At 27.6% G+C, this 14629-nt stretch overlaps 1 protein-coding gene across 1 annotated transcript; it reads left to right on the top strand.

Moving 5' to 3' along the window:
* Positions 1 to 2861: 2861 nt before the first annotated feature.
* On the top strand, positions 2862 to 7362 carry LOC132942815 (uncharacterized). The gene is made up of 8 exons (XM_061011468.1): positions 2862 to 2919; positions 3249 to 3335; positions 3432 to 3864; positions 4000 to 4380; positions 4429 to 4575; positions 4645 to 4804; positions 4925 to 5296; positions 7073 to 7362. The coding sequence occupies exons 1-8, from the start codon at positions 2867 to 2869 to the stop codon at positions 7360 to 7362; spliced, it is 1923 nt and encodes a 640-aa protein (XP_060867451.1). The 5' UTR covers positions 2862 to 2866.
* The last annotated feature ends 7267 nt before the right edge of the window (positions 7363 to 14629 follow it).

The raw sequence follows: 14629 nt of genomic DNA, 5'->3' as shown, positions 1-14629 counted from the left end.
AAATATACCCGAAACAAATAATGATCAAAACCAACCTTCTACATCAATCAATTCAATTAATGTCATAAATAAATCTCGTCTCATACAAAAAAGTGTAGATTCGTATTTTATTAACAATAAACCACTTTCTGTTTCAAAACAAAAAACAATTGATGAACAGCTAGGAGTTATGATTTTAAAAGAATTCCAACCTTTCAGTTTAGTTGAAAATGTTGAATTTAAAAAATTCATATATTTATTAAATCCTGGGTATCAGTTACCATCAAGGAAAACTGTTTCAAAATCTATTTTACCACAGTTGTATGAGAAAACAAGAGAAAAAGTTAGAAATAATTTATTGAATGCCAAATATATTTCATTTACAACTGATGGCTGGACTTCCATAAATAATGATAGTTTTATTGCTGTCACTGTACATTTTATCGATCCAGAAGAGTGTTTTAAAAACATTTTTACTTGGATGTTTTAACGTGGTGGAGTCCCACATAGCTGTAAATTTGTCATTATTTTTAAATAATTGTTTTAAAGACTTGAATATAACAGAAAAAGTAAAAGTTGCTGTGAGTGACAATGCTGCGACTATAACATCAGCAATCGGCATGAATCAAAATTGGCACCATATTCCCTGTTTAGCGCACACATTAAATCTAATTGCACAATCTGGACTAGGTGAAATAAAAAACGTTCACAAAAAAGTAAAAACCATCGTTGAATATTTTAAACGAAGTACAAAAGCAAATTTAAAACTTAAAAATACACAAAAACAAATGGGATACCCGGAATTAAAGATAATTCAAGACGTTTGTACGCGGTGGAACTCCACGTATGACATGTTTCAACGGTGTATCGATAATAAAGAACCTCTTATGAGTACAATTGCAATAATAGGTAATATGGATAATTTAGTACACGAAGACTTAGAACTAATAAAACACTACTGTGAGATATTTAAACCGTTTAAAGAAGTTATTATCGAACTAAGTAGCAAAAAAGGCATTTCGAATTCAAAAGTGTTAATTTTAAAAAGAGCGTTACATTCACATATAAAAAATAAAGAAGAACCAAATTTACCAAATGCTATACATTTGATGCTTTCTAAAATGGTATTATAAGCCAATGCTAAGTTTGAAAATATCGAAAACCAGCCTATTTTAACAGAAGCAACTATTTTAGACCCACGGTTTTAAAAAACAAAAGCATTTAATAATCAGTATACATATCAAAAAACATACGAAAAGATAGTACAAAAAGTTGCAAAAATTATTCGTTTAAATCAAAGTCCAGCAGAAAATAAAGAAAATGAGAAAACCATACTAACCGATCGTGGAAACGAAACTTCTGAAATTTGGCAACAGTTTGACTGACTCTCAGGTACTTACATTATATTATCATTGATATTTTGATATTTAAGTGATTTATAAAATTAGTTTATGATTTTTAGGTGTCTACTTCAACTTCAGTCAACACACCAACATCTGAGGCTATTGTGGAGTTGGATAGATATTTGAATGAACCTATACTAGACCGAAAATCAGATCCTCTTAAATGGTGGAATGACAGAAAAAAAATCCATCCAAATTTATTTGATTTGATGTTATTGCGTTTGTGTGTACCATCAACATCAGTTCCGAGTGAAAGGACCTTTTCAAAAGCTGGCTACACCATTTCCGAAAGACGTAATAGATTGTCAACAAAAAAAACGGAAATGTTGATATTTTTAAACAGTTATTATTAAATACTATTATTTAATTTTTAATTTTTATCCATTTTAGGCTTAACTAAGTTAATTTTAGAAGTTTGAGTTCAGTGGCGGCGCCAGGGGTGGGCCAGGGTGGGCCCGGGCCCACCTTAAAAAGTCTCGGGCCCCCCCCTGTGGCCCACCCAAAAAATTAAATTTAATCATATTAGAATACTAAAAAATATCTCACGAATAAATCATGATTTAGTAAAATATGAAAGTATTAAGTCATAATAAATGGCGTGAACAACATTTTGAATGGGTTGAAAACTTGAAAACTATGCACTATGCTTGAAAGCCTCATAGATAACGTGTATTTTCCAGCGGCTGAATACGAAAATAATAAATTATACTTATTAGTTATTGTTAAATATTAATCTATGTTATTAATAATTTTGTTGAAAATTCCATGAACTACGCCAACTGTGGGCTTAGAATGCTTAGATTATTAACCAACTATGATAAAGAAAATACAAGGGAAAACATTCTATTTTTAGATACTTTTGAAATATTGCATTGTCTTGTGAGTTGTAACTTGTAAGAATCAGTAACAGTTTTATCGACGGCGATGCGCGAGGTACTGTTATCTACAATTTACTGTGTATTTTTAATTTTGTAAAACCGTTTATTCGTGTATGTAGTTTATACTATTCTATGTTTTCCATTTTGTGGTCATTTGACAGTTGATTTTGTTCTTGATTGTTACTAAACTGTTGTTTAAGGTATTTTACTACTACGATTTTTCGGTATTTTACAAAGTAGTCAAACAATTCAGCTACGACTTTTTATTACTTATTCATTGTTATTTATAATTAACATTTATTAAATCAATATTTAATTAATTAATTATTTAAACGTTTTTACTCGTCGTCATGTCAGAAAGCAATATCGAAAATGAGACTATCAAAACAAAAAACGTCAGATCTATAAAATCTTTTTTTTTTGCGCCTAAAAAGATAAAATTGGAAGTAAACAAAGCATCTAATTTTGATTCTCCTTCTGATGGTAAGTTTTTTAAAATAAATATTATGAGAATTAATAATTAATATTAAATCAAACCTAATGACCATTTTAGCAATAAATTCGAAAACTACAAATGTAAATAAAAATATTCATTATTCGACTGTAATGACGATTGAACATGATACAACTAATGCAGAGTTTTCAAAATCATTTAAAAAGTGAGTTGACAATTTTTTTCCAAATGATTTTTGGTATAATATATTATGTTATTATTTATAACTAAGGCTGTGAATTTAATGCACTATAAATCTTAAAAATTCATTAAAAATATCAAAAAAAAAAAAAAAAATGCAATATAAAATGCCAAAAATGATAGAATATTATACATTAGTACATTATATTTTACATGCATAAAAATGTGTTTATTTAATAATAAAAATATTAATTGAATTTAAATTTTGTATAATGCTATTCACCTTAAACATTTTTCAAATAAAATAAACCGTACTATAGTTTATAACATACCATTTAATTTGAACTTGTTTAGTAATACAAATGAACAACCTAATCAAGAACTTGAAAAATCAAATTATTCATCTTCATCTAGTACCTGTAGTAGTGTTGACTTATGCAGGTAAATTAATCATACCTTTAATAATTATTAATTAATACCTAATGTTTAATAGCTTACTTAGGAATTTATATTGAATAATTTTTTTTTTCAATCTAGTTCAAGCTATGAAAGTGCTGATGAAATTGATGAATCTATTTTTACAAACTGTGAACCAGAATTAGAGTACATAGTCAAGCCTCAAAGCCTTCGTACAGTTCCTGGTCCTTATGATATTTCACAAACCATCGATGAAGAGCCATATCAACCAAATTTAAAGAACTATCCTAAGACTACCTATGGTACTGGCCGGACAAAGAGGACCAGAAGTTTTCAATTTTGTTGGTATGAGCAATTTAAGTGGATAGAATATAGTCAAAGTGAAAATGCTGTATATTGTTTTCCTTGTAGGTTTTTTTCACTTAAACAAAAGAACGATAGTGATAGTATGTTTATAAGTACAGGTTACACTAATTGGAAAAATGCAATGTCTAGTAGGGGTTTTTTGAGACATGATAATAGTGATGAACATAAAAACTGTACTATTTCATGGGTAGAATTTAAAAAAAACAAATTAAATAAGACTTCAGTGTTATCAAAATTAAATAATCATCATGCTAGTATTGTAATTGAAAATAAAAAATATATGGAAGCAATAATAATTTCTTTAAGAATGTTAGCTATTCAGGGTATTGCCTTCCGTGGACATCTTGAAAATGAATCTAGTATAAATCAAGGAAATTTCTTAGAGTTGATGAAAGTTATTTCTCTTTTTGATAATGTTGTTAAAAAGAAAATTAATGGCCCAAAAAATGCTAGGTATCTTCATCATTCAATACAGAAAGAATTAATTCACATCATGGCTAGTATGATAATAAATAAAATATCTTCTGAACTAGACAAATCTATGTATTTTGCAATAATGATAGATGAAACTAAGGATATTACAAAAACTGAACAATTATCAGTTGTCGTTAGATATTATTATAACAATGAAATTAAAGAGCGATTTTTAGGGTTTACTCCACTAAAAAATTTAGATGCAAACACATTATTTAATCATATTCAAGTAAAATTAAATAAATGTAAGATTGATATAAATAAATGTGTTGCACAGACATATGATGGAGCTAATGTTATGAGAGGCTCAATTAATGGAGTTCAAGCTTTATTTAAAAATAAAGTTCCTCATGCTGTTTATATTCATTGCCACAATCATCGTCTTAATTTAGTTCTTGTAGATGTAGCAAAAAATGTTGATGAAGTAAATTTTTTCTTTAATTTTTTACAAGATTTATATAATTTTATATCTGGATCTTCAATTCATTCTAAGTTCATTGAGCTTCAAAAACAAATTTTAAAAATTCCAAAACCAATTGAACTTAAAAGATTATGCCTTACTCGTTGGTCATCTCAAATTCATACATGTCGAGCTGTTAAAGCTACTTTGGAAGTTATACTGTTGTTATTATATAAGATTTCAAATGAAAAAAGTATGCGTTCCTCAGAAGCTACTGGTTTACTTAAGAACATAGATTTTAAATTTATATATTTATTACTTTTTTTTAATGATTTACTTTCCCAAATTAACTTGTTGACCAAATATTTACAAGATAAAAATGCTGATATGGCCAAAGCAATTATATTAATGAATTTTCTTAAAGAACATTTTTGTGAAATAAGAAATGATCTAAGTTATCATTCAAAATTATATAGTGAATCCAAATTAATGGCAAATAAATTAAATATAAAACACCCTTCTGCACAAAATAAAGAAAAAAACAGAGTTAAAAAATTACCCAAACATTTGCAACAATTTATAGTTGAAGGTAGTTCATTGGAAAGTTCAGTATTAGGTTCAGAAACTGATTTTCGAAAAAACCTTTATTTAATTATTATAGATAAAATCAATGCTGAACTAAGTAAAAGATTTTCTAATAATGAAGATTTATTGATAGGAATTAGTGTATTGGACCCAAGAAATAGTAATTTTTTGGATAAAAATCTTATTCATCCATTTGCTTTATCTTATATGTGCGATATTGATTCTTTAGATTCTGAATTAAACATTATTAGAAAATCAATAAAACAATTTGAATTAAAATACCATTCTATAAAAACTATTTTTCAATTTCATAAATTTTTATTGGATTATCAATTAGCATTTTTTGAATTATATAAGTTATGTACTATTGCAATTACAATACCTGTGTCTTCAGCAGCATGTGAAAGAACTTTTTCATGTATGAAAAGAATTAAATCATATTTGAGAAATTCTATGCTTCATGACAATCTATCTAGCTTAAGTATAATTGCTATAGAAAAGTCTGAAGCAAAATCATTAAATATTGAGGATATAATCAATATTTTTGCTGAAAGTCATAATAATAGAAGAATTTTATTAAAATAAATTATTTATATTATTATGTATTTTATTGCTGTTTTTCTTAACTTACCTACATGTGTTATATAGGTACTTATATAATATATTATTATCTTATCGTTTTTATTATTTCCAATTAATTTTAAACAAATAATTAATATTAAAAGTTTTTAATTGTTTAATTTAAACTTTAAACAGTTGTTTTTTATTTTATCTTAAAATATTATATTTATTTATATAGTTTTTTTTTTTATATATAATAAAATATGTTCATTGATTGTTTATTTAAATTGGTATTATTACATAATATAATGTTTATTGTCAGTTTAAAATATTTGTAGTTTTGTTTTTATGGTTATAGAAACTCAATTGTACTACAGTTTTATTGATGCATGATGGTGTAATTGGTATTGAGTGTAATTTTGGGTTAGGGAGTATAAAAATTAAAAAGTGTTTACATAAATATATATTTTGTTAGGAAATAAATACTATTAATACATGTTTACGAATCATTGTTTTATAGTAAGTTTACACGATGTACTGTAAAAAAATTGAAAAATTGGAAGTTGACCCTCCCCATCCCCCCTCTGCAAAAGTGCCTGTCGTCAATATTGTTTTTATATATATATCAAGTCAACAATTTGGCCCTCCCTAAAAAATTTGGGCCCCAGCCTGGCCCACCTGGTATTAAATTTCTGGCGCCGCCACTGTTTGAGTTTATTTATTTTATTGTTATTATTTTTTTTTCTAGGGTAAAGTGAAGTGATTTTTTTTGTATTTTTAAGGTGGGTTTACACGTTCAGTTAAACTGCGCAAATGGACTGCATGAACTTAAGTTTGCACAAACTAACTGTATGTGTAAATGAAAATCGTATAACTGCACAGTTCAAAATTTTGGACTGTGCGAGTTCAGGCGATGCCTGAAAAAAACTGTACAGTTATAGTAGTTGCGCAGTTTTCCTATGCATGTTAACGGATAACTGTGCGTTTTGGACAAAATAATAATTTTAAATTTACATACAATTTATATAAAGGTATTGAATTAATATTATAATATTGTATAATAATAATATAGTTGTAGGTTCATATAGTATTTTGATTTAAATATAATTTGATTTAAATATATTAACTCATATTAAGACATTTAAAATCATAAATATCATACAATACTACAATAGAGTGCATGTGAGGACATGTACATTCGTGTCGTATACTCGTGAAGAACTGCAGACTATTGTATGAATAGTGTCTCTACTAGTGTATACTGTATACTTACTATTTTTCATTTTTATTTCATGTACAATATTTGACCGTGCAAGTCGTGATACATTAGTCATGTCGTCAGAAAAATCTTTAAAAAATAAAACGTTCGTTTTAGAGTTTCTTGATTTGTATAAATCATTTCCATGTCTTTGGAAAATTAAATCGAAAGAATATTCTAACCGAAATATCAAAGATCGGGCATATGAAGTTCTTATCGAAAAAATGAAGGAGATTGATAAAAACGTAAATAGAGATGCTGTGGTTAAGAAGATTAACTCATTACGGTCAGCATATCGGAAAGAATTAAAAAAAATTAAGGATTCTGTAAGGTCAGGAGCTGGCGAAGAGGATATATTCACTCCACATTTATTTTATTTTAATGAAATTGATTTTATCAGAGACTAGGAAATACCGAGAGATACAATAAGTAATATAGATGATTTACAGGTAGGTAACATCATATTACTATCTAATATATTGATAATAATAATACTATAAAATATATTTTCATTTAATGTTTATTCAATACAAAAGATAGGTTAACTCCTCATTTGTAATTGTTATTTATTACAAGCTAATGACTTTATTTAAAATAAAATATTTTATTTTAATAAACTTAAAATTAACGAATTTGGATAAAATGTAATATTACATATTAATTATTTGATTTATACTTTTTCTTTCAGTTTTATTTTTTATATAAATACTTTCATTTATGAAATACTTTACACAACAAATACTTTAATATAATTATGTACATTAAAACAATAATAGCTACCTAACATCTATTAATAACGAAAAATAAAAATAATAAAAAACTGTTGAATTTACAAAAACATTATTAATCAATTTACCTTTGAAATATCATTAAGTCGTTAAAATAAATATAATAATAACCTCACCTTTTTTATTTAATACTATATACAACAAAAAGTATATAGTAATTTTATACTTCATACAATTTTTTATATACAATCATCTCAATTTACACCATTCTATTTTGCCATGGAACTGTACCTTTATTATTAAAATATTCTTCAAAATCTTGCCGCACATTTTTTGCTTCAGTTGACTCAGTTAAGCTTTGTCTATTTTGTCCTCTTTGAAGATCTAATAAATTGTTTTGATCTGATCTCAACCCTACTGTAAGTGTCCCAAGTTCATTATCTTCGACATCTATGTCCGAATTTAATATATATGTCATGGTATTACGTTTCTTTAGAAAGTTGTGAAGTACGCAACATGCCATTACAACCTTGTCTATGTTTTCAACTTTTAAATTAATCGAGGTATGGAATATTCTAAACCGATTCGCTAAAATACCAAATACGTTTTCAACTGTTCGGCGAGCCCTCGACAGACGATAATTGAATATTCGACGTTCTAGTGTAAGTTCTCTCTGATTGTATAGCTTTAAAAAATCTGGTCTTAACGAAAATGCCTCGTCACCAAGAAAAACATAGTTTAATTTTTTATTACTGCCATTTACATTTTCTGCTTTTGGTAAGTTCAGAGTTTCACTCTGGAGGTTTTCATAAAACTTGGTGTTGTCAATAACTCCTCCATCTGAAACACGTCCATTAGTACCCACATCACAAATAACAAATTCGTAATTTGCGTTTACGATCGCCATTAATACTATACTGAATGTATGTTTATAATTATAGTAGTATGATCCACTTCCCGGAGGAGCAACAATTAGAATATGCTTACCATCGACCGCTCCTAGACAATGTGGAAATTGCCATTTTTCTTCAAACTCTGTTGCTATAATTTTCCATTCATTTTCTGTCTTTGGAAACTGAAACAGAATTTTAAATATTGTAATAAAAATTGTAACTTTATTTTAGAAAAGTACTTTTTTTAAATATTTAAATATCTACATTATAAGCTTTTTTCATATTTAAATATTTTACATTTTAAAATTTTGTTTTTTCTATGCATATCAATAAACAAATAAAATTTCGCTCGCTTGAAAATTCAACCTATCGTATATTATTAAAATTACTAATAGTAAAATAAATAGCGTAAATAAACATTATATCATAAAATATACTATTAGTAATATATATGTCAGTCGTCTCCGCTCAAATAATTTTCGTATGCAATGATATTTATTATATTATATTCAGTGCCGCAACTACAATTTTTGGGCCCCAGGGCGACAGAGATTTAGTGCCCCATTTTTTAGCATGTCAGACACTTGTTAATGGTTTCATTTTCTGACCCTTTTTCATCTAGTAATTTAAATTTACATCAATATGTATATTAAAGCATATTTTAAAATTCACAAATTCACAAAGCACATCAAATATCAATATATAAGAATTCAAAATTTTAGAATGATAACCCAATTAAATTACAAAAACATAGAGGTCAACCAAAGTTGTTATGCAATGTACATCCTCCAAACCAATCAACAAAATAAACAAAATAACAACAACACTTAATAAGTGAATTTTTTTATAATTTTTAAAATTTAAAGTTTAAACAATTACTAACAAAAAAAACAAATAGGGAACAATGTATACTAAAACTTCATTCTTCTGGATTTTAAGTTTGAAAACTGTGATATAATATTGTCTAATGATAATTCAGCCGTGCGATGTTGTTCTATGTTTAGCACTGCTATGTTTGACAAGCGCGTTTGTCCCATTGAATTTCTTAAATAATTTTTTATTAGTTTTAACTTTGAAAATGACCTTTCTGCGGTCGCAACTGTAACTGGAAGAGTCAAAAAAAGAATACAAGCTGCTAAAACTTCTGAATAGCTAGTTGAAAAATCATGTTGTACAATAAATATTGCCAAATCGCGGATGGACTTTAAATTGTTGTTAACAATAATTTCTTTTAGAGATAGAATTTGACTTACTAGCTCTGAACCAACATCTGATTTATACAATAGTACAAAATCATAACAACTTTTTATAATTTTTGATTCTTTTGATTTGATTATTGATTCTGGCTTTAAAAACTCAAACACATCACAAACTTCTTTTAAACTTTCAAACCTCACCCTAAGCTGATTCAACACAGTGTCAATAAGTGGTAAGAAAATTTTAATTTTAAAATTACTTTCTGTTATATTTAATCTGCGATCACCATCAACTTCGTCAAAATATTTTGTTGCTAGTCGTTGTCTGGTTTGAACTACGTCTAAAGGTACACCCCACTTTTTGCACATTTCTTTAGCATATTTTACAATATTAGTGTAGTCATCACGTAGATTTTGAATTGAAGAAAAAGAATCATTTAATCGATTTCGTGCTACTTGTAAATCTATATCATGTTGCTGTAATGTTTTTGACGTTCCGTGTAATGATCGTAAAACTCTCTCCCACAAACCAAGCATTAAAACAAACTCAAAAGACTCCATTTTTTTTTTCAAAGAAACAGCTATGCATCGCTCTTCTGCTTTTTTGCTTGTTAAGCTGTAGAACGTCAAGGATTTAAGAACATCCACATATCTTTCTTTTAAGGCAGACACTGATTCATGTCTCGCTTCCCAACGCGTCGGACATACCTTTTTTAAGACTTTTTGTCTTATTCTGTGGGCAAATTCTGTATTAAATGCTAAGTTACTCCATCGTGGAGCACTAGAGCTAAAAAAATTGTAAATCGATTGTATGGTTGTAAAGAAATTGCTTGCAACATGGGTTGATTTAGCAGCATCACAAATAACTAAGTTAAGATTATGAGCACAACAATGAACATATGGGGCATTTGAGACAGTTGATGAAATTCTTTGTTGAACTCCTGACCAAGCACCACTCATAACAGAGGCCCCGTCATAACCTTGACCACGACAATTTTGAATATCTAGGTTGTATGATTCTAACACTTCATATATGAGATTTTTATGATCTATGGCGCCATGTTTTTTCAACTCAAAAAAACCTAAAAATGATTCCTTAATTTCAATTGACTTTTGGACATAATTTACAACAACATACCTAAGTGTAACACTTAGCTGGTCAATTTTGGTGATATCTTGAGTTGAATCTACTATTAAAGAATAAAACTTGGACGTTTTTACTTCATTTATAATTATTTTGCAAACTTCCGTTGATAACAATTGGATAATTTCATTCTGAATTTGCCAGCTTAAGTATTTGATTTTATATTTTTCATCGTTTAAGAGTTTGCTTAAGATTGGATCAAAATCAGCTAGTAATTTAACTGTTCTCATAAAATTTCCTTCTGACAAATGTTGTTTTGTACTTCCTTCATTGCCCCGAAGGGCAGTGTTTCCAGCCGTTAAAAACAAAATTATTTTTATTAGTCGAGTTAAAACATTTTTCCAAAATAATGCCTCTTTATTAATCTGAGTTTCTAGCTGACTATCAATTGTTTTGTTTTGTGACCATATGTTTCTAAACTCAACAGCTTGAATATGTTGTTTTTAAATTTCATGAACACTTATTTTTTCACCTATATGATGCCAATCATTTATTCCCACAATCCAATTGTTTTTAAATTTTTCAAGTCTGCTTGCAAACAGCCAACAAGTTTCACAGTACACACAATCCAATACTATTGAATAACCTGAGCCATAACCTTGGAATGCGAACACCAGACCTAACTGTTTTAAAATAAAACTCAGATGAAAACTTTCGTGGATATCCACTACCATCTGGAGAAGTTGGAAATTCAATTTTGGTGGGTCTGCATGGGCCATATAAAACAATATTTCTTTTTAAATCAGCATGAATTATATTTTTTTCATCAAAATGACCTCGATCTGTAGGAAAATCTTTGGTTAAATCCAACCCTAAAGAAACAAAAGTATAAATCAATTTAATAGACTTACATAATATTGTCATTTTCTTTATTAAAACTAATTTAATTTATAGTTCTAACCTGATTTTTCAAAAAAACTCCAGTTAACACCATTGTCATCATTCATCATATGTATGCTCATACCACCATTATCAATCATATCACTTACACTCTCATTATTTTCAACAGTAAGTTGTAAATCTGTAAATATTTAATACATTTGCACATTACATTCGTACATTTAACAATTAAAATTTGAAATATAGGTTCCTACTTACCCGATTTTTCTAACGTTTGCATATTTATATCACCATCATCATTTTTTGTCAAAACTTCCAAACATAAATGTTTACTACTTCCAGAAACAACGTTCTTAGAGTAATCATTGTTTTCAACAATTTTTACATCATCAATACTTGCTACATATTTAAAACCAATCAATTAAAAAATATTCGATTATCAAATATAAAGTTGGTACTTAATAAGATATTAGAATTTTAATTTTTTTCTTCAAATGACAATATTAATAATATTTATAAATATATTATTCATAAATAATAGTTATAACCAAGGTGGATATATATATCCACCTTGGTTATAACATATAAATGTAAGTATAGTAAAAATAAATAAATATTAATGTGTCATGTAACTATGCAAGGTATTTCAAACAAAATACCTACACAAAATAATGAACAATAACAGTTGCTAAGTATTTAATAATAAATTTCTATCCAAGACTAATCTCATAACTAACTTCTTAATAGGTACTTAAAATTAACATAATTGAATTTAAAGATATGTATAAACTCAAAAATTCTAGATCATTTAACATTGAATAGGACATTAGGACCTAAACCATAATTATCATATTTAAATTAAAATGAGGTAGGTATACCTACTTACTGAAAAATTATGTATATTGATTACATTATTCATTTTAGGTAAGTATTTGATTTTTTTCATAATGGTCTACTGCTTCATTGCATTGGTAACAACTAACAACTATCTATTTAGTGAAGTATGAAAAACTTACCATTACTATTTATATTTATTTTGTTAATAAATACATTCATTGATCCTTTAATTTTTTTGAGTTCAAGTTCTTTTTTTTCTTTTATTTTTCGTTTCTTACAACCACTGAGTTGTTTGGGTTTGGTTGACATATTGAAAATTCACGTTTAATATTTAAATTAAGGATAATCCAAACAAGTTACAACAAATGCGCATTTACAAACAAAAAACTTTGGTCTTGAAGAACCTTTTATGATCACACGTATCAGTTATCACTTCACACTTTCAAAGTTTCAAAATAAGAAAATATGAACACTGACCGACAGGCGCTGGACGCATATTAGTTGTTTGTTACAATAATATTATACATTAGATAAGATAAAGATTATTTTTAGCTTTAAAACGTCTGCGCGCTATCAACCCCTACCACACAGAGTGCTGAGTGACACACCATAATAATATTGTCTTTGGTCGTTATCGTTTTATCCATTATAAAAATACATTTGTTTTGTCATGATTTTATTGTGTACACATAAAACAAGTTATACACTCGCACAAGCCACCTCACGAATTTTCATACCCATCGTTGTATTTCTTATTTCATAATATTAGTTATCGCTGAAATAACGATATTAATTACGATAATTTTAGGTACTAATTAGTAATAAGTGCCTATAAATAAATTTCAAAATATTATCGTTAGTCATGATTTGTGAGGTTTGAATCAGTGCCCCCAAGTTTATTTTGTAGGCCCTTGTAGACAGGGCATCGCCCTGTTCGCCCCCCGGTAATTGCGGCCCTGATTATATTATATCGTTATATGGTTGACTTTATATGACTTTATAATATATAATATATTATTTATTTTTTATTTAAACGTAAAATAACGATTTCTTTATAGTTATTTAGTTGTAGGTAGTTAAAAATATATTTATTGTAGAGATTTAATTTAAAATTAATTACTTTCTGCCATTACGTGTAATTGTGTACACAATTTACTTTGTTTAGGATTCAATTGTATCTGAAGAGAATCTGAACAATTCATCAAATCATTCATTTGATACCGAGATATCAGTCCAAAATAATTCCGATTTTGAATCTACCGCACCGATTTTGCATTTACCACGTACCGATGATGGTAAAACAACACAAAATTATTCAAAAACAAAAAGATCTCAAAAAAGTCAACTTCAAGAATGTGATAGTATATTATCGGTAATAGGAAAACGGCTTATAGAGTCTACATTAAAACAAGAAAACAAGTTTGATTTAATTGGGAAAACATGGGCTTATAAACTTAGCGAAATAAACAAGGAACAAATAATTTATGCGGAAAAATTAATTAATGACGTGTTATATGAAGCAGAACTCGGGAATTTAAACCGTCATTGCACATTATCAGTTTATCCAAATCAACCATATTTTGATATTTCAGCTTCCCTTCAATCATCAACTAGATATCATGCACAACCTCAGCCTCCATTCAGACAGTCTTTTCCTCTTCAAGAATATCCTCAATATTTTCAGTCAGTGCCGAATTATTCAAGTTTTCAACAAAGTCCCTCAGCCGATACTGAAATACAGCAATCGTTTATACATAACAACTCTGACCAACTAGTACAACACAGACCAACACAGAAACACAAAAAACACTAGATAATTAATTTTTAACACTATATAATATATACCTACTAGAATTATGTATTAGTTAAGTATTAATAATATTATGACGAGGAGTCTATAGTCCATAGGTATATTAAATGTATTATTTTATTTTTCTTAAACCATAATACATTTAATACTGATTTTTATTAATTATTATTTTTATTGTGTGTATCCAACAGGCAACAATTGTTTTTTTTTTATAAGAGTCTGTTTT

The sequence above is a fragment of the Metopolophium dirhodum genome, chromosome 1 (assembly GCF_019925205.1).
Source record: "Metopolophium dirhodum isolate CAU chromosome 1, ASM1992520v1, whole genome shotgun sequence".
Lineage (NCBI taxonomy): Eukaryota > Metazoa > Arthropoda > Insecta > Hemiptera > Aphididae > Metopolophium > Metopolophium dirhodum.
The sequence above is the reverse complement of the archived record's forward strand: the minus strand, read 5'-3'. Positions and strand labels throughout refer to the sequence as shown.